The sequence below is a fragment of the Geotrypetes seraphini genome, chromosome 4 (genome assembly GCF_902459505.1).
Source record: "Geotrypetes seraphini chromosome 4, aGeoSer1.1, whole genome shotgun sequence".
In the NCBI taxonomy this organism is placed as follows: Eukaryota; Metazoa; Chordata; class Amphibia; order Gymnophiona; family Dermophiidae; genus Geotrypetes; species Geotrypetes seraphini.
Genome location: NC_047087.1, coordinates 49,998,487 through 50,017,196, shown reverse-complemented (window position 1 = coordinate 50,017,196; position 18,710 = coordinate 49,998,487). Strand labels below are relative to the sequence as shown.

At 42.2% G+C, this 18,710-nt stretch overlaps 1 protein-coding gene across 5 annotated transcripts in view; it reads right to left on the bottom strand.

The window, feature by feature from the left end:
• Positions 1 to 18,710, bottom strand: part of PHKB (phosphorylase kinase regulatory subunit beta) — a 379,505-nt gene that overhangs the window by 123,774 nt on the left and 237,021 nt on the right. For all 5 annotated transcript variants that reach the window (XM_033940814.1, XM_033940811.1, XM_033940816.1 and 2 more), the window contains one exon: positions 3,740 to 3,834. In XM_033940814.1, the coding sequence (XP_033796705.1) occupies positions 3,740 to 3,834 (95 nt within the window). The remainder of the gene's footprint in view (positions 1 to 3,739; positions 3,835 to 18,710) is intronic.

Below are 18,710 nucleotides of genomic sequence, written 5' to 3'. Positions count from 1 at the left end.
ATACATGTGACACTCAGCGCAAAAGACTGGATAGCTCCCCTATTGCTGATGGACTACTATTGTTTTTCCCTTTTTTGCTTTCTTTCCTCTAAAGATTGTAGTTCTTGCCCATCTCCCTTACGTTTGTCTGTGTGTTATTTGTTGTACTAACAATCCATAGTAATGTTCTGCATTATTAATTTTTAACCTTATTTTACAGTATCTTTATCGTGTTGTTTTTTTATTGTACACCACCTAGAAGTTTGATTAGGGGGTATAAGAAATTTTAAATAAACTTGAAACTTGATCTTATTATTGAGCTGTTTAATTAAATCCTATTAATGTACTGGGAATGTTAGACTGATATAGAGAGATTTACGATTTGTCTGCTTTATTTAGTGTTTGGGGTCTTATCAAGTAATGAAATGTAATAACCAGTTCATCTTTTGTCCTAAGTAGGATAATTGACTATTTAAATTAAGACTATAAGTAAAGGAAATGAGCTAGGGTTGAGTGGGTATGGGGTGGGTGGGAGGGAATACAGATTAACCCGGCCCTGCCTGTCAGAGACCATCTCTAGCAGAAATTTTAAGTTTAAAGACTATGGAAACTAGCTGAGTAAAGTTTGCTCTTTTAAGATCTATAACTATTTTATAAAGGAACCTACAGTTTTGCTTTTATCCCCCCAAATAAGCAAAGCTCAGAGCAAAATAATGTATAGTTACCCAGAGAAATATCCTGTATCCTCTCTGAAAGATATGTCCTCTCCTTTCCTCTCAGAAAGAAATATGTTCTCTGCTCCTCTCAGAGAGACTTGCCAAACAGCATCTGTCTCATGAATGGGAGCCTGCTCAGCATTGCTTTAATCACCCATCCATTGTCTGATCCAAAGCATACGATGGGCAGAGAGAGAATATGCTGAGAATTCCCCATGACTCTCACAGAGTGCATCTACTATGTAGTCTACTCCAGCTAACTTTCAGAAAAGTTGTTCAAGGCTGTACATAAAACATGGTTATACTAGTAGTCATTCCCTTCCTGTTACCGATTTCATCTTTTCAGTTCTGTTTTTTCTTTCCTTTTTTTTTTTCATTTCTTTTCCCTTCCTTTTGTGTTCCATTCATATTTGTCTACTGGTTAAATTTTGTTGTGCTATTCAATCTCCCCCAACCCCCGATCACTGTCTGTTTGTTAAATTGTTGTTGAATGTCATTCATGTACAATCTATTTTTCTTTCTGATGTTGTAATCCACTAAGATGCTTTTGTGAGTGGTAGCAAATCAAAACAATCTTACAGTGCTGACAAAGGTGTATATGTCTGATACTGCACCATGTTAGTTTTATTACTAAAATCCAACTTATCTCATTGAATGTATTTATGCATATATTTGGTCATTTTACTATTGCTGTTAACAAAACTAAATTTTATTTAAGCTGTATCTGCTCTACACTAGTGTTTCTCAACCTGTGATATGCAGGCCCAGGGGGTGCGCAGGCTGGCCACAACCTGGAATTCTCTCCCTGTCTACCCCTCCCCCACGCTAAAGCCACTGCCAATTCCTCCCCACCGCCGAAGCCGATCCTGCCACCCAACACGCTCCACCCCCCACACCCCAGCAGCAGCAGCAACAGGGACGGGACGGGCCAGGCGCACACAGTAATTGCACGTGGCCAGCCCACAAGCCTTCCACCCAATGTCAATTCTGACATTGGAGAGAAGGTTCTGGGCCAGCCAATCGCTGCCTGGGGGAGGGGGAAAGGCTTGTGGGCTGTTTGCGTGCAGTTGTTGCTGTTGTGGCAGGGAGCTGGGGTTGGAATGGAGCATGGGTAGCAGAGTCGGCTTCGGGGGTGGGGCAGGGAGGAATCAGTGGCGATGGCAGTAGCTTCAGTGGGAGGGCAGGCAGGGAGAAAGAAAAAGTGTGTGGGGAAATAGTGTGTGTTAGGTTGCAGGACCAGCTTCATGGTTGGGGCGGGAAGGCAGGGAAAATCAGTAGTGGTGGCTTCAGCATGGGGGGGGGGGGGGGCAGGCAGGGAGAGAGGAAGAAAAAGTTGGACTTATGGAAGGACAGAGAGAGATGTTGGTTTGGAGAATGGAATGAGATCTGGAGGAGAGGAAGCATGCAGGAGGCAGAAAGAAAAAGAAAGAAATATTGAATGAAAAGTCAGAAGGCAGTGCAGCCAGAAACTCATGAAATCACCAGACAACCAAGGTAGGAAAAATGATTTTATTTTCAATTTAATGATCAAAATGTGTCAGTTTTGAGAATTTATATATGGTGGTTATATTTTGCTCTATATTTGTCTATTTTTTCTATAGTTGTTACTGATTGCATATTTTAAAGTCATTTGCCTTGACCTCTTTGGAAAACCCCCGAATATAAATGATAATTAATATTTTCTCTGCATACAGTGTGCTTTGTGTTTTTAAAATTTTGTGGTTACCATTATGTACTAATAAGATTATATTGTGTATATAAAAAATGGATGGAAGAAATTGCATTACAATTAATACTATTATTATAGGGCTGGAGACAGGGGCGGAGTTTGGACGGGTCTGGGGTGGAGTTTGGGCGGGGGTACTTGGTTGGTATTTGCTAGGCTTAGGGCAGCGGTCTCAAACTCAAATCTTTTGCAGGGCCATATTTTGGATTTGTAGGTACTTGGAGGGCCGCAGAAAAAAAATAGTTAATGTCTTATTAAAGAAATAACAACTTTGCATGAGGTAAAACTCATTATAGTTTATAAATCTTTCCTTAATTGCTTTTGAAAATTTCAGCTATACACAGCTGAAAGCAGTGCAACATGCAGAATGATGCAGGAAAGTGCTTGCGTGAGGTTACAGCAGTGAGGCGGGCAACATTCCAGAACAATGGTAACATACTGAGGGCCTCAAAATAGTGCCTGGTGGGCCGCATGTGGCCCCCGGGCCACGAGTTTGAGACCACTGGCTTAGGGGGTACTTGGCTTGAAAAGGTTGAGAAACACTGCTCTACCCCAGTGTTTCTCAACTCGGTCTTGGAGTAACCCTTTGCCAATTAGGTTTTCAGGATATCCAGAATGAATATGCATTAACTTCATCTGTATGCACTGCCTCCATTATATGCAAATTTCTTTCATGCATTTTCATTGTGGATATCCTGAAAATCTGACTGGCAAGGGGGTACTCCAGGACTGAGTTAAGAAACACTGCTCTACCCCACCTAAGGTGAATCTCTTCATAAAGGTGGTTAATAAATTCCACTATATCAGGGGGTTCTTAAAAGTTTTTGGTTTCTGCACCCCTTTAACTGATTAATGAAATCTCACATCCCCTTTCTAAACCCCATGTCCACTAGTAACTACTGACAGTTACATATTTCACTGTTTGCTACTAACATGTCTTATCTACTCCTACTTTAGTTAGTATAATCCTCCAGCACCTTTCTGATCTCATGTACAACTTTCTTAAATTAGTTCCCTTATCTTCTAAACTCATGTTTCTTTTTTTGTATGTTCTATCTTATTAAAATGTTTTATTGCATATTGTGTTGACATACTAACATAGCATATACTATGCTGTACACTGTCTTGAGTGATTTTTTTTTTCCAAAAAGGCAGTAAATAAGCCCTAATAAACAAACAAATTGCTAAAATTACAGTAGCATACAGTAAATTGACTCAGATTTTGTGACCCTTTTCCACACCCTTTGGAGGTGCAGGCACCACTGGTTAAGAATAAATGAAATACATATATAAATAATTTACTCTGGCACATATTTACCTGATTGGAATATCTCATGCTAATATTTCGTTGGTCCTGTGGGGCTATATAACGATGAACAGGATCAATATCTTTAGGGCTTATTAATTCTTCAACTGAAAGATAATGAAGAACACAAAACAGTTTAGATTTATATTAGCAATTTGTAGATAAACAACTCCTCAGAGATCTTTACAGATCCTATGCAACCATATTCACACGATTGCCACCTATTTTTATGGAAACTGTGCTATACAAAACCAGCAACAGAACCAAGTTCTGAACTCAGGAAATCACTGAGACTCAGAATCTATAAACATCGGCCATCGATTGTGTGTCAATCACACTATGGCACCATTTATAGAATTGTGGCTTACATTTTTGGAACCTACCTTTTATGTGAATCACGTATAAGGAGGCATTTTTTGACACCTAATGCCATTTCCGGCATTAGCCATGTCTACAGTGGTGTTAGGCATCATAAAACGCCTCTGTAGGTATGATGCAGATGCTGCTTTCTAAGGCACCTACATTTTCCCTTTCAAAATGATTTTTTAAAATGGCATTTTCAACTTAAGTTAGGTGCTGGGAGGGCACCTACTGGCACCGTTTATAGAATATGGGCCTTATTTCTTCCACCCTCTATCCACGTGACTGATTTTGTACATTAAATCCTGGATTCTCAAATCGGCGTTGATATCATCAGCTGCCTTAAAAAGCAGCCGGTGATCATGTGTCAATCATGCATCAGTGCTGGTTTTGAAATTGCACACACGAAAGATAGGCACTGGAAATGTAGGCCAGGGTTTTCCAAGCCTACATTTCTGGTGACTATCTTTGTGTGAATGGCACCTACAAAGATGCTTTAGTAGGGTTATCATATCACTCCAGAAAAAGGAGGATGGATTGAGACATCCAGGTTTTACTTCCATTGAATCAATCTGTCCTCTTTATTTCTATGACTATCAATGGAAATAAAACTCAGATATTTCAATCTGTCCTCCTTTTTTCTGGAGCCAGGTAGTAACCCTATGCTTTAGGTCAGTGGTCCCCAACCCACCACCTGGCCAATCGGGTTTTCAGGCTAGCCCTAATGAATATGCATGAGAGAGATTTGCATATAATGAAAGTGACAGGCATGCAAATCTGCTCAATTCCACTTCTTCCCAACCCACTTTGCTTTTTCCAGAATAGAAGTAACCGTGCTGAGCTCTATTTTTATAGAGAAGGTGCAGAATACAGTATAAGCTTAAGGTCTAGTTTAGTTTGTGCAGTAGCAATGCTCAATTTAAACACTTTTCTAAACACACTTTGACTTTCTAGCATACAGGCAAGTTTGTGCACTAGCAAGGCTTAGTTTAAACCTTTTTCTAAATATATTTTCTATTAGGAGCAACACCACACCAAAATAACCTTTACATACTCCAAAGGAAGCAATGTTTTCCCAGAATAGAAACTGTGTAGCCCTTGGACCCCCCCCCCCCCCTCCTTTCCTATAGTAAGGTTTAGCACTAATGCCTGCTTCAGGGTGGATTTTTCCCACTTCTCGGCTAACAGAGGCTGGGAGGGGGAACTCTGTCTCCCACCCCCCTTCTTGGATAACTACCCTTGTTCTCCCTTTTAGAACTTAACACTTCTTGTTCCTTTGTCTCTTTCTCCTTCTGATTACCCCTTTCCTTCCTGGCTTCTCTATAAGCGTCCCCTTATTGGACAGAACCAGCAATTCTCCTCTAGAAGTGAGCTCTTTTAAACTCCTTCTGTGGCAGTCAGCAATGTTACTTGATAATTGCTGCAGGTGAGGTTGCTAGCAGCAACAACCACCAGCTCATCTGGATTAGAGCAGCTGCTGTTGGGTTAGTAGGCTTTCCTCATGTTTCTTTCCAGCCTGGGTTTCCTGGTGAATGTTATTGGACAGAAAATAGAGGGTAGGGTTAAATGGCAATTTTTCTCAAAGGAGGAGGGTAAATAGTGGCGTGCTGCATGGATCTGTACTGGGACACGTGCTATTTAACTTACAGTATTTATAAATGATCTTGAAAATGGGACCTGTAGTTCCCTATGCCTTAAAGCAATATCTCAATTTTCTAACTTCTGCTGATTTAAAATGAACATTGATGAGATTTGGGTTTGGTTCTCCTTCCTGATAAGGACATGTCAGTGTCTTATCACAGCAGACAATTACTAATGCAAGGGGTAATTTCCTAATAGAGCTCCTATGTGAAATGTCTAAAAACTGTCAATTTTATGCCTATTCCAAAATATAGATATGTGCTGCCTTTATAAAATAGATTTTCAGAACTATTCCCCTAATAACACACCAAATTCTCTTGCACATATATATTACCTGCTCCAGAGATAATGTAAATGTGTATAGCAGGGGTGTCCAACATGTCGATCACAGAGCCCAGTATTTCTCTCTGCTTCCCCGTCAATGTAGCAACAGGCCAGGCACGTGCAGCAACTGCACAAGCACCGGGCCTACAATTCTGATGTCGGAGAGGAAGTGCCGGGCCAGGCATGCATCGATTGTCTGGCCTGGAACTTCCTCTCCGATGTCAGATTTGACGTCGGGAGGGGTGGGGGGGAAGGCTTGGCGTCGGGGAAGCAGGGAGAAATCGGCAGAAGTGGCTTGGGGGGGCAGGGAGAGAGAAAGAAAGGGGGCAGAAAAAAAGAAAGGGGGGCAGGGAGAGAGAGAGAGAGAGAGAAAGAAAGAAAGGGGAGGGGGAAGGGAGAGAGGAAGAAAAAGTTTAAAGTTGGGGGAAGGAATAGTGTGTGTTGGGTGGCAAGGGGCAGGCATGGAGACAGGAAGAAAAAGTTGGGGGGAGGGAATGGAGTGTGTCAGGTGGCAGTCAGGGAGAGAGGAAGAAAAAGTTGGACTCATGGAGTGACAGAGAGAGATATTGGTTGGGGTATGGAATGAGGTCTGAAGGAGAGGAAGCATGCAGGAGGCAGAAAAAAGGGAAGAAATATTGGATGCACAGTCAAAAGGAAATGCAACCAGAGACTCATGAAATCACCAGACAACAAAAGTAGGAAAAATGATTTTATTTTCAATTTAGTGATCAAAATGTGTCCATTTTGAGAATTTATATCTGCTGTCTATATTTTGCACTATGGCCCCCTTTTACTAAACTGTGATTGCAGTTTTTAGCGCAGGGAGCCTATGAACGTTGGGAGCAGCATGGGGCATTCAGCGCAGTTCCCTGTGCTAAAAAACGTTGTCGCGGTTTAGTAAAAGGGGGGGGGGTATTTTTGTATAGTTGTTACTGAGGTGACATTGCATATTTTAAAGTCATCTGCCTTGACCTCTTTCAAAAAATACGGAATATAAATGATAATTAACATTTTCTCTGCGTACAGTGTATTGTTGGTAGATCATTTTGACTCGGTCATTTGCTCGCAAGCCAAAAAAGTGTGGGCACCCGTGGTGTATAGTATAGAAGTACTATTACAATGCATATTTTACAAAAACGTATGTACACATTGTAACACATGCCTAAACTGCACCCTCTACAACAGTGGAACTCTAACCCATGATCTCTGTTAAGTACACATAATTCTCTGTGCATATATTTGATCAAACACAAGTTAAGAGTCACTTATACCTTAGACATAAAATAAATTATAAAATGATCTAACTGTATACAAACACAGAAAATAATTGATTCACAGGAAGCAGTGGCAAATTGTATGAGAGAGAGAGTATTAAGTGTAACAGTACAGCTATGCTGTGTACACTTTGAACTCTAGAGTCACAATGGATTATATTGTTCAGTTTCTATGTCGAAAATGTTCTGTCTCTTCTTCACTATTCTGCATCCTCAATCCCCCATCTCCCCCCCCCCAAAAAAAGCTCATATAAAACGTATGCTGTTTATACTGAATATGCATACGTAATGTTACTTATACTGGTGACTTGGTATTTTCTCATCTCTGCATCTGGCTGTATAGCTATAGTATGCTGCATTAATTAATCTGGTCAGATGAAGTTCCCCATCCATTGTGCAAAAAGAATGAATATCTGCAATCTGTAAAATGACTGTAATAAAAATGTTCTTAAGGTTTTAAAGGATCATATTTACAATCTGAGCTAACACCTGCAGGATAATAAATATAACCAGAAGACATCACATCTTATTTGATTTCAACTCAAACACCAAGAGTTGAGAAATCCACCTTAAAAAGAACTACGCATACATGGTGGAAGTTTTTGTTGGTCTTCCTCTTATTATAGCATGCTCATGTATAAAGTATATTTATAAAGTAGCACCTATATGAAAAAAAATCCCAGAAGATGCCCATTTTCTAAAGGCAACACAAATACCTATATGCTTTTAGAAATTAAGCCCAGAATGAGGCACATAAAACTTCAGGTACAAATTTACACCTGCCTCAAAAGTACAAATGCATGCTGTTGTTTTATGCATCTACTCACATTCTTTATAAAATTTAAACTTACACTGCAACTCCACCCTTACTTTGGCCAAACGACATGCCTGGGAACAATTACATACAGCACACACATAGCTACATGCCATTTTGTCAAAACACACATGTGTGATCCAGAGTGTGGGGACAGGTGTGTGAATGAGCTTTGGTGCAGTGGGGGAGGAAAGCCCAGTACTACTGCAGAGGAAGCCAGGTTTAAAACCGAGACTGTTTCAAGTGCCCCAAAGTTGGTCCCTGCCCTGAGACACTTATTAATTGGGAACACAGGATGTGTACAGGGTCCATTTTCCTGTAATTGGGTGGAGCTTGTTCCCACACCTACTGGCCTAGCTAGCGAGAGTCAGGGCAGTAAGGTGAGAGAGCTCTTTGGAGCTAGGCACAAGAGAGTGTCCTTTATTTGACTGTGGATAGTAGTGTCAGTCTAAGAATTGAGTGCAGGCAGGGCAAGAAGAAGCAAACTGTGGTCCTATTTGCAAAGGCTGCTTGGGCTGTGTTACAGCAGCAGCCCAGGGAACAAAAGCTGTGAAATAAGTTTGCCGTTTTGACTGAAGGATATAAAAATCCTGAATCACCCCGAAGAGAGGTCCCATGTGCAAAATAATGTTTTACTAGATTACCCCCATACTGTGCTACATAGAGTGTCATTATCCCCAGTGTTCCTACTGCCATTTGATAGGCAAGAAGGGGTGATTTCAAAGGCTAATTTTAATGCAAACGCCAATCAAACCTCAGGCAGCACAGCAAGAAAAACATTTAAAAAGGGGAGAGAGACTGGAAAGCATATTGTCATCTTGCCCTTGTTTTACCTACAGTGAAATATATACACTGAAAAGGCACTTCAGTACCTCTGCTCTCTTTGTATTTTAGCATTCATGTTTAATACACTTAACTAGGAAATCTCAGGCATCTTGTCAGCAGCAATCTGTAGGCTCTATTTTTCATATTCCATTTGGGAAAGGCAATTTTAGAATAAAATATACTTCTAAGCAGTTTCACTCTGAAATCTAAAAGAACATTAGCAGCAACAAAGGCAGTCATCCATTCTGAAATTGTACAACTTGATCTTAAAGCGTTTAGAAAATAACCCCCTTGGTGTATGATCTACTGTATCTATGGTTCCAGATGCATTTAGCCTGTTGGAATGACAGAATGTTATTTGCTTGCTCATAAATAGGAAACATGCTGAACGTTACAAGGGAGATGATGCATACAATTTCTCCCCTCATTCCCAATCCTTACATTTGCTAATTGAAATTTTTTTTCTCAACTTAGATGGGGGGGAGGGGGGAGCTTAAATCTATCAAAAGCACCTCACTGTTAATACGATTTTTAGCATGAACAGTAAGAGAAACATTAAGAGTCATATTAAGTTCTACTGTGTACTATTGTCTCTATACTATTATATATTTTATTTTACTTTCTCTCCCCTGTTGTTCTTGCACCCCCCTCTTCTTTAGGAAATGATAGACCAGCAGGTGACAAGCCTTTATGACCTAGTACCAAAAAAACAGCACTAGCTCTATTTGTACCATTGCTGTGACTGCAAGGGGAGAAGCTCCTTCGCTAAAAATATATCATGGAAGGAAAGAGGAGACTTAGGGCTCCTTTTACTAAGGTGCGCTAGCGTTTTTAGCGCGTGCTGAAGATTAGCGCGCGCTAACCCCCGCGCTACATGGAAAATACTAACGCCAGCTCTACTGAGGCATTAGCATGTAGCGCGCGCTAAAACCGCTAGTGCAGCTTAGTAAAAGGAGCCCCTAGTATTACTAGATGTCCAGGAAAACCCGGACATGTCCTCCTTTTAGAGGACTCTCCGGGTGTCTGGACATATTTCTAAAACCTGGCACTTTGTTCGAATTTTGGAAGGCCCCGAACTCAGGGCCGCATCAGGAGGGTCTCCGAGTATGCATGAATATGATGCGATGATGTTATACGCATGCATGTGACATCATCGCATCACATCAGTGCATACTTGGAGGCATTCTAGATGCAGCCCTGAGCTCGGGGAAGAGATGACATTTGTGCGAGGACAGTGCTGGGGGCAGTGTCACATGCCTTTTTTTTCATTAAGAAATCTGGTAACCCTAAGGAGACTATCCTTCCAATCTGAATTGCCAAGGGCTGTCTGATTCTTAAGGGCTGACCCTGTACATTCAGCACACTGAAAATACTTTGAAAAATGTACAGGCTACCTTTACTGGGTGATGAGACCAGTGCAGGCAGTCCACGACTTCTGAGATTTGCTTGTAGTATGTCAACAGGTAAATGTACAGGCTTGGAGAGCTTCATGTACCACCAATGTACAATACTGTTCAATGTTGCTTGTGGACTCAGAACTTACCCTGAGAGGGCAGGTGCTAGAGGTAGTTCAGAAGGTGTATTTCAATCTTCAGTTAGTGAATGAACTTACGCCTTATCTGGAGGTTCCTTTGTTTAGGATAGTGTTGCAGACGATGGCATTATCTGGTATTCGTGGAAGTGCCAGAGTCAGTTTTGTGTGCCCATAATTCGGTGGAAGATGTTTGTTCAAATTGGGAAGACGTGAGCATGTGACGGCATGCTTTATAAAGTTGTATTGGTTGAAGGGACAGGATATGTTATAAGCTACTGGTAAATGTCTTCAAATGCCTACAGAAGCTGGCTCCCAAACACCTGGTCCAGAATATCTTGCCACGTGAGTTGTCATGATTGCTTCAGTCTACTGATCATTTTGATCTGTTAATTCCATCTGTGCGAGACTTGAAGCTATCATCATCTAGGAATAGTGTTTTCCATTGTATTGGAATGGAACAACCTTCCAGAATATATTCGCCAACAGCGGATTATACAGAATTTTAAGAAGGGTCTGAGATTGGTCTAGGGAGGAGGAGTGAAGACTGTTGAGTGCAGGGTGCTGGTCACTGATGTATTCTATGGTCTGGTAAGTTTTTATTGGTTATAATGATGTTTGTCATTGAGGCAACTTGTATGTTATATGTAATTTTATATTATGTACGAAAGTGTGTAGTTTGTTTTATAGTGATGTTTGTTGTGGATGTGACTTGTGTGTTAAATGTAATGTGTTATTTTGTATGTAAATGTGTAACTCGCCCTGGATAAGGGCGAGGAATAAATAAACAAAGAAACTAATCTTCCTGCAATCAAAACAGGGCTCTTTTTACAAAGGTGCAATAGGGCCTTAACGCGCGGAATAGCGCGCACTAAAATGCCGCGCACGTTAGCCACTACCGCCTCCTCTTGAGCAGGCAGTAGTTTTCGGGTAGCGTGCACTAATCCAGTGCGTGCGCTAAAAACACTAGCACACCTTTGTAAAAGGAGCCCTTAATGTCACACATACTTTGAACTTTTCAAACCCAGATAAATTTAAAAGTTAAAAATGTCTACTATGCTTCAGCCATATTTTGCAATGTACTTAGATATGGAAGATGTAGACAATAACATCGTATTTTATTTTTCCTCATTAATTTTCATATTATGAGAAAATAATTTTCTCTCAAAGAACACAAGTGCATCCCAGCACCCTGGAAACATAGGGGCTGATATTCTAAAAGTGAGCTCCTAAATTTGTGCATTATTTTCAGCCTAATTTATGAAGGCATGTTTTCCACCTGAAAATTCATCTTAATTTAGTAGCTTGAAAACTACCGGTAGCTTTATAAATTTGTAAGCCTAATGCTAAGAATTAGTACTGAGCACTAACTTTTTATTTCCACCTTATTTTTTTGCTCCTAATTTGAGTTTAGTGAGAGTTTAGTGAAATTTTGAGTACAAATTTAGGGACTCAGCCCTAGATCATTTTAGGAGTAGCTCTCTCAAAGTTTTACACGTACACATTACAGATCTGATATCCTTTGAATACTGGACCTGTAATCTGTAGATGTAAAACTTTTATTTTAACTAGAAAATGACCAAGGAGGTAAGAAAACAGGAAATGATATCAGGGATGGTCTAAAATCACTTTAAGAACACAGAGGTCCTGTTAGTAATTTGTGGTAAAAGTTGATTTTAGCATACCCCTATGTGGAGTTTTCTTATACACTAAGGCCATTTTTATCACAGCTGGAAAATGGCTGATTTTCTATTTCATCCATTAACAGCCAAGAGCTAATGTTGCCATTGGTGCATGGCCATTAAAAAATATTCTATGGGAGCACTTACTGACACCCATTTTGTAGACAGTAAGAGTTCTTGCAGCAACCTTGCACTAATTAGCAAACAATTATGTGAACACACTGATTAGTACAGGAATATCCCCACACTGCAAAAATAAAAAATTACTTTTTCATGCTCTAACTGGGAAGATACTGCAAGATGCCTGAGCATATCCCACAGAAGTCCTTTTAAACTGTGGTCAGCATGCACTAATACTTACTGCTAGGGCAGACATATCAAACTCTGACCCGTGGGCCAGGTGTAGTAAAATTTGGCCCGCCAGACAATTAAAAAAATTTAACTTAAGTTGGCCCGCCGGCAAACAGAATGCGATTCGGGAAGTACTGCAGTGTCTCCCGCTCTTATCTTCCGCTAATTTCAGCAGCCTGCAGAGAGGATCGCCGTAGCTGTAGCGATCCTTGTAGGCTGCCGTTGTCCTGAGCAACATGTTCCCTCTGCCACGATCCTGCCCCTGACGTCAGAAGAGGGGTGGGATTGCGGCAAAGGGAAAGTGGTGCTCGGGATGATGGCAGCCTGCAAGGATCGCTACAGCACCAGTGATCCTCTTTGCAGGCTGCTGAAATTAGCGGAAGGTAAGACCTTGACTTTTCACAACCTATGAGGGATGGGCGATATATTTAAATTAAATTAATCAGCTTTTTGCCGAACTGTTTCTCAGCGAGCAGCATGGGCAGAGAAATAGCAGAAGGCACAGACAATGAGGGGAAAACAACTGAGCATCTGTTAAACTTTCTCTTCTAGAATAGAGCTCCAGGGTTAAAAAAAAAAAAAAAATGAAGCAACAAATCGGCACAATAAGACGGAAACATATTAGAAATTTTTATTAACCTAATAGCAAAAGTTTTTCTCTATTCATATGCATTGTGTTTGGAAATCAAGTTGTTAGTGTGACTAAAACCGAGGAAAGGGAGAGCGATAGTGGACAATGGGATTTAGGGAGGGAAGGAACAGAAAGGGAGAGAAGTTGGACACAAGGGATGGTGTGTGTCAGTGGCGTACCAAGGGGGGGGGGGCGGGGGGGCAGTGTGCCCCGGGTGCCAGCCCTGAGGGGGTGCTCCCGGCTTTGCCGTTCAGTTCCCCCCCACCCCCGAAGGACCGCTCGCCCCACTGACCTTCCTGCACCACCTGTGAAGCAGCCCGCAGCAGGATCGCGACGTCAGTGATCCCTGAGCTGCTTGGGCGCTGCTTCCTGCGCCGTGGTCCCGCCCCTCCTCTGACATCAGAGGAGGGGCAGGACCACGGCGCAGGAAGCAACGCCTAAGCAGCGCAGGGATCGCTGATGTCGCGATCCTGCTGCGGCTGCTTCATAGGTGGTGCGGGGAGGCCAGGGGGACGAGCGGTCCTTCGGGGTGGGTCGGGGCATCAGGCCTTCAGGGTGGGGCGGGCGGGCAGGCAGACAGGCTTTCAAGGGGGAGGGGGGTGACAGGCAGGCAGGCAGGCCTTCAAGGGGGGAGAGGCCTTCAAGGGGGGGACAGGCCTTCGGGGATGTGTGTGCAGACCTTCAAGGGGGTGCAGGCCTTCAAGGGGGAGACAGGCCTACAAAGGGGTGGGACAGGCCTTCGGGGTGGGGATGCAGGCCTTCGGGGTGGGGGTGCAGGCCTTTGGGGGGGTGTAGACCTTCAAGGGGGTGCAGGCCTTCAAGGGGGGGAAAGGCAGGCAGGCCTTCAAGGGGGGGACAGGCCTACAAGGGTGGACAGGCCTACAAAGGGGGGGACAGGCCTTCAGGGGGGTGCAGGCCTTCAGGGGGGGTGCAGGCCTTCAAGGGGGAAAAGGCCTTCAAGGGGGGGACAGGCCTTCGGGGGGGGTGCAGGCCTTCAGGGGGGTTCAGGCCTTCAGGGGGGGTGCAGACCTTCAAGGGGGTGCAGGCCTTCAAGGGGGTGCAAGCCTTCAAGGGGGGGACAGGCAGGCATGCCTTCAAGGGGGGGACATGCCTACAAGGGGGGGACAAGCTACAAGGGGGTTTGACAGGCCTTCAAGGGGGGGGACAGGCAGGCAGGCCTTCAAGGGGGAGACAGGCCTACAAGGGGGGGGGGGGACAGGCCTTCAAGGGGGAACAGGCCTACAAGGGGGGTGCAGGCCTTCAAGGGGGGACAGGCAGACCTTTAAGGGGGGACAAGCCTTTGGGGGGGGACCCTGGTTTAGAAGTACACGGAGGGAAGGGGGTGTTCAAAGAGACGTGCATATGCCAAACTTTGGGGGGGGGAAAGAAATAATGGGTCTGAAAATAGAGGAGAGGGAGAGAGATGATGGACCATGGGATTTAGGGAGGGAAGGAACAGAAAGGGAGAGAAATTGGAATTAAGGGATGGTGTGGAGGAGGGATAGAGATACTGGATAGGAGGATAATTAGGAAAAGAAAGGGAGAGATGGTGGACTCTGGGGTGGTGGGGAAGGAGGGAGAGATGCCGGATGAAAGGGTAGTTAAGAAAAGGTGGATCTGTGGAGGGAGATGAAAAAAAGGAAAGATACCAGACTTCCTGGGAAGGGAAGGGAAATGGAAAGGGAGGACAGAGTTGGCAGATGGATGGTTAGCATGCAGAAAGAAGGAGACCCTGGCAAGCAAGTTATCAGAAGAAAACCAGAGCCTTGGACCAACAAGATTTGAAATATAACCAGACAACAAAAGGTAGAAAAATTAATTTTATTTTCTGTTTTGTCAATATGTCAGATTTGACATATTGACAATATGTCAGATTTGAAATGTGTATCCTGCCAGAGCTGGTGTTGGACTGCAAACGTGAGCTAGGATTTAACAGAGAGAGGAAAAGTCCTTTTTGTTTCTTTATTTTATTTACACCACAGCGCCAGTGTGGTTAGGAGAAGCCAAAGGGGGTGAAAAAGCTATAAAACCCACCAGGAGTTTTGAAAAAAATCACCCAACTGGGCAGGAAAATCGAATTGAAAAACCAATTCAATAGGCTGAATCGAATCGAAATTTTTTTTCCTGAATCTGGCAGCATTAGTTTGCGCTACTGTCTTAGACTTTAGGACCTGAGATTGGGGAGAGATGGCATCCTCAGTACTTTATAATGCAAGTGAAACGAGGATTTGGTCAGACTTTTGAAGGGTCTGCAGAAAAAAAATATTGTATAGGCCGGGGACATGAGACAGCAGGAAATGGGAACTTTTCTTCCTTCTATTTTTGTGAATGGAAAGGCTGAGGATGTCAGAGAGTTCAGTTAAAATATGTGCTTTATAAGAAAATATAATAATGTGTTTTATAAAGTTTATAGCATAGCTGGCCTACCCAGTGAGGTGTTCCTAGTGGTGATGGTGGCAGCGTGTCAATGTGTTGAGAGGAAGAGATGGTCTGGGAAATTCTGCTGAGCAAACTCCGGGCCCATTTCCACCCCCCAGTTAGTCCACTCCACTCAACTGGTTCACACACTGAGTGGGTCTTTGGGTGTTGTTTTGGGATCTCTTCCAGTGGTTTATCAGTATCTCCTTCTGGTTCAAGGAAGGAAACTTTGTTATCCTTAGCACTGACCTACAGAATATGTTTGTAACAGCGCTGCTTGTGTGGCATTAGGCTATGTAGTGATCAAAAGAAAAAAACAGACCTTTGCACATTTTGCACTATATGGTGGGTGTAAGAGGAGATTCACATTTCCTGCACAGCTAAGTCCATGTGAAGTTACCTTGTGCTGTATTTGACATCTAGCAAGGTCTCTGTTTGAAAGGAAAGATCTAAACTTAAAAATGAAGTGGCCAGAAGTTATGGTAAAAGCAGATAGTGTAGCTGGTTTTAAGAAAGATTTGGACAAATTCCTGGAGGAAAAGTCCATAATCTGTTATTAAGACATGGGGGAAGTGTCTGCTTGCCCTGGATCGGTAGCATGGAATGTTGCTACTCTTTGGGTTTTGACCAGGTATTAGTGTCCTGGATTGGCTACCATGAGAATGGGCTACTGGGCATGATGGGCATTGGTCTGACCCAGTTAGGCTATTCTTATGTTATGTTCTCATCTGTAGGGGCCTTTGTTTTCACTTCTTATTTTAATGTATTTTTTTTCTGGAAACTTATCAGTGTTTTTTATAATGGGAACAAAAATGGAAGAGAATTAATGTGTGTGGGATGAGGGGGTAACTAATTTCTTCAGCTAAATAATTCAATCCACCTCAACCAGACATAGGAGAACTCACGCACCATTCACACACCCTCCAACCAAAAACATCAAAAGAAAAAAACTGTTCGACAACCTCCTAGCCATTCGAGCTGCAACACTCGACCCCCAACTCTACAACCTATTGACCTCGACCACAGACTACAAAACCTTCAAAAAGAAATAAAAACCCTTCTATTCAAAAAACACATAAAACCGAACTAACACAATCAGAACTGTCTCAAGCATCACCTGCAACTACTCCATATGTACTTCTGATGTAATGACAATTCAGACATAATTTATGTTATATTATATGTTTGGAATATAAGAAAATTTTCACTGCCTGTTTCTATTCTGACCATTTATTCCGTTTCATGGTCATTACAAAAAATATTTTTTTACATGGGGGGTGTCAAAAAATGATGGGCCCTGGGTGCCACATACCCTAGGTACGCCACTGGTGTGTGTGGGGGGGGGAAGGAGATAGAGATACTGGATAGGAGGGTAGTTGGAAAGAGGGAGTAAAAGTCTTTTATTTATTTTGTTTGCATCACACAGCCGGCATGGGGTTGGAGAGGTTGTAATCCTATACTTCTACTAAGACTAAGGGGTTCTTTTATTAAGATACGCATTTAGCACGTGCTAAATTGGTTAGCGTACCTTAATAAAAGGACCCCTAAGTACCTTAATAAAAATTCAGCCCGCGACTTACCCTATGTTTTAGATTTCGGTCCCTTATGTGATTGAGTTTGACACCCCTGTGCTAGGGTAAGCAGGTTACTCATTCCAGAAGGGAGACTTTTTTGAGCAAGTTCTGATTTGAAAATTACATCCCAAAATAGTGTAGTATTTATAGTCCATGATTCTATCCATTGAAATCAGTGCTTCAGGTCCCATAATACACCAAAATGATGTTTGCAGAAATATCAGACTGGCCAAAAAGTCTCCCTTCTGGAATGGGTATCCTGGTCAGTAAGGTAGCAGTGTAACAAACAAAACAGCTGAAAGGGAAGGATGGATCGTGTGTGCAACATGACATCTTTACTGAACTCCAAGTTCCATACAGCTGCTTGAAGAGCACTATGTGATGAACAAGTGTCTTTATTCTAAAGTACTAAAATTGGATGTATGCATAACAATGGAAATTCTATAAACTGACCCAATGCCTAAATGCAGGGCAGTTTGTATCAATTCTGTAACGGTATATAAGCGCCCAGATTCTACTACTAGTGCAAAGGGGCAATGGTGTACCATGTATGCATATCCACTTACAGAAAATCAATGGCTGGTGTATATAGGTACCCACGCACATCTTATAGTATTCTATAAGATATGTGTGTCACTGACAGACATACTCCCCCCCCTGAAGATTTGCCAGTGAGTGATTTAAGCTGCTCCTGAGAAGGCTATTTCATCTAGCCAGTTACTGTTTCCTGAGACAGCTGGAGAAACCTGGGTTGCGGTGAAGTAACATTAGAGTTCCCACGATTAAAGAGTTGCCCTCAGCTGAGGTATCACACCAAAGGGGTGGGCCATGCCCCTTTATATACCCCTTCTTACATGACTTTGCAATGGACTTTTATATGGATGAGTTGCTGGTAGATTTTAAAGGGTTGTTTTAGTTATTTTTAAGGGCACTATGGTCACTGTAAAAATGAAGATATATTTAGAATATTTGCTTTTGAATTTAGTGTTCTTAAATGGTTGGGAACAGTTATATAGTTATTCAGCTTCTGCTTTATGGCAGATTCCTGTTAGAGTAGTGGATAGCCACTATCTACCTTCCATAAGAACTGAGTCTAGTTATTCGAATCTGATGGACTGTTCTGATTAAATTTCTCATAAAATAGAAACTATTCAAGGTAATGGGATATTGACATTTTTTTTGTCACGATTGTAAGCTAATTAGCATGACAGGTAGTCGTTCTGACAATTGTACTTTTATCCCAATTCAATATTTTTATATTAATTGCACATCCTTTAATGTTGACATCATTAGGGAGTTTTTGAAAGAGCAACAGCCAGGTTTCATGTTTTGTTGGGTTTTTTTTTTTTTTTACAGAGATCTGGTTGGGCTTCCCCTCTGACTAGAATTAGGGTGGTTTGCCCAAATGGTTTTTAATTTATGCATACACCTAGGGAGAATAAAAAGGGAGGAGGTGTAGTAGTATGTTATAGAAGCTTTTTAAAAAATTGGTATTATGTGATTCTAAAATTATTTTTAATACCAAAATGCTGGCATTTGAAATTCATAATGATTTTCA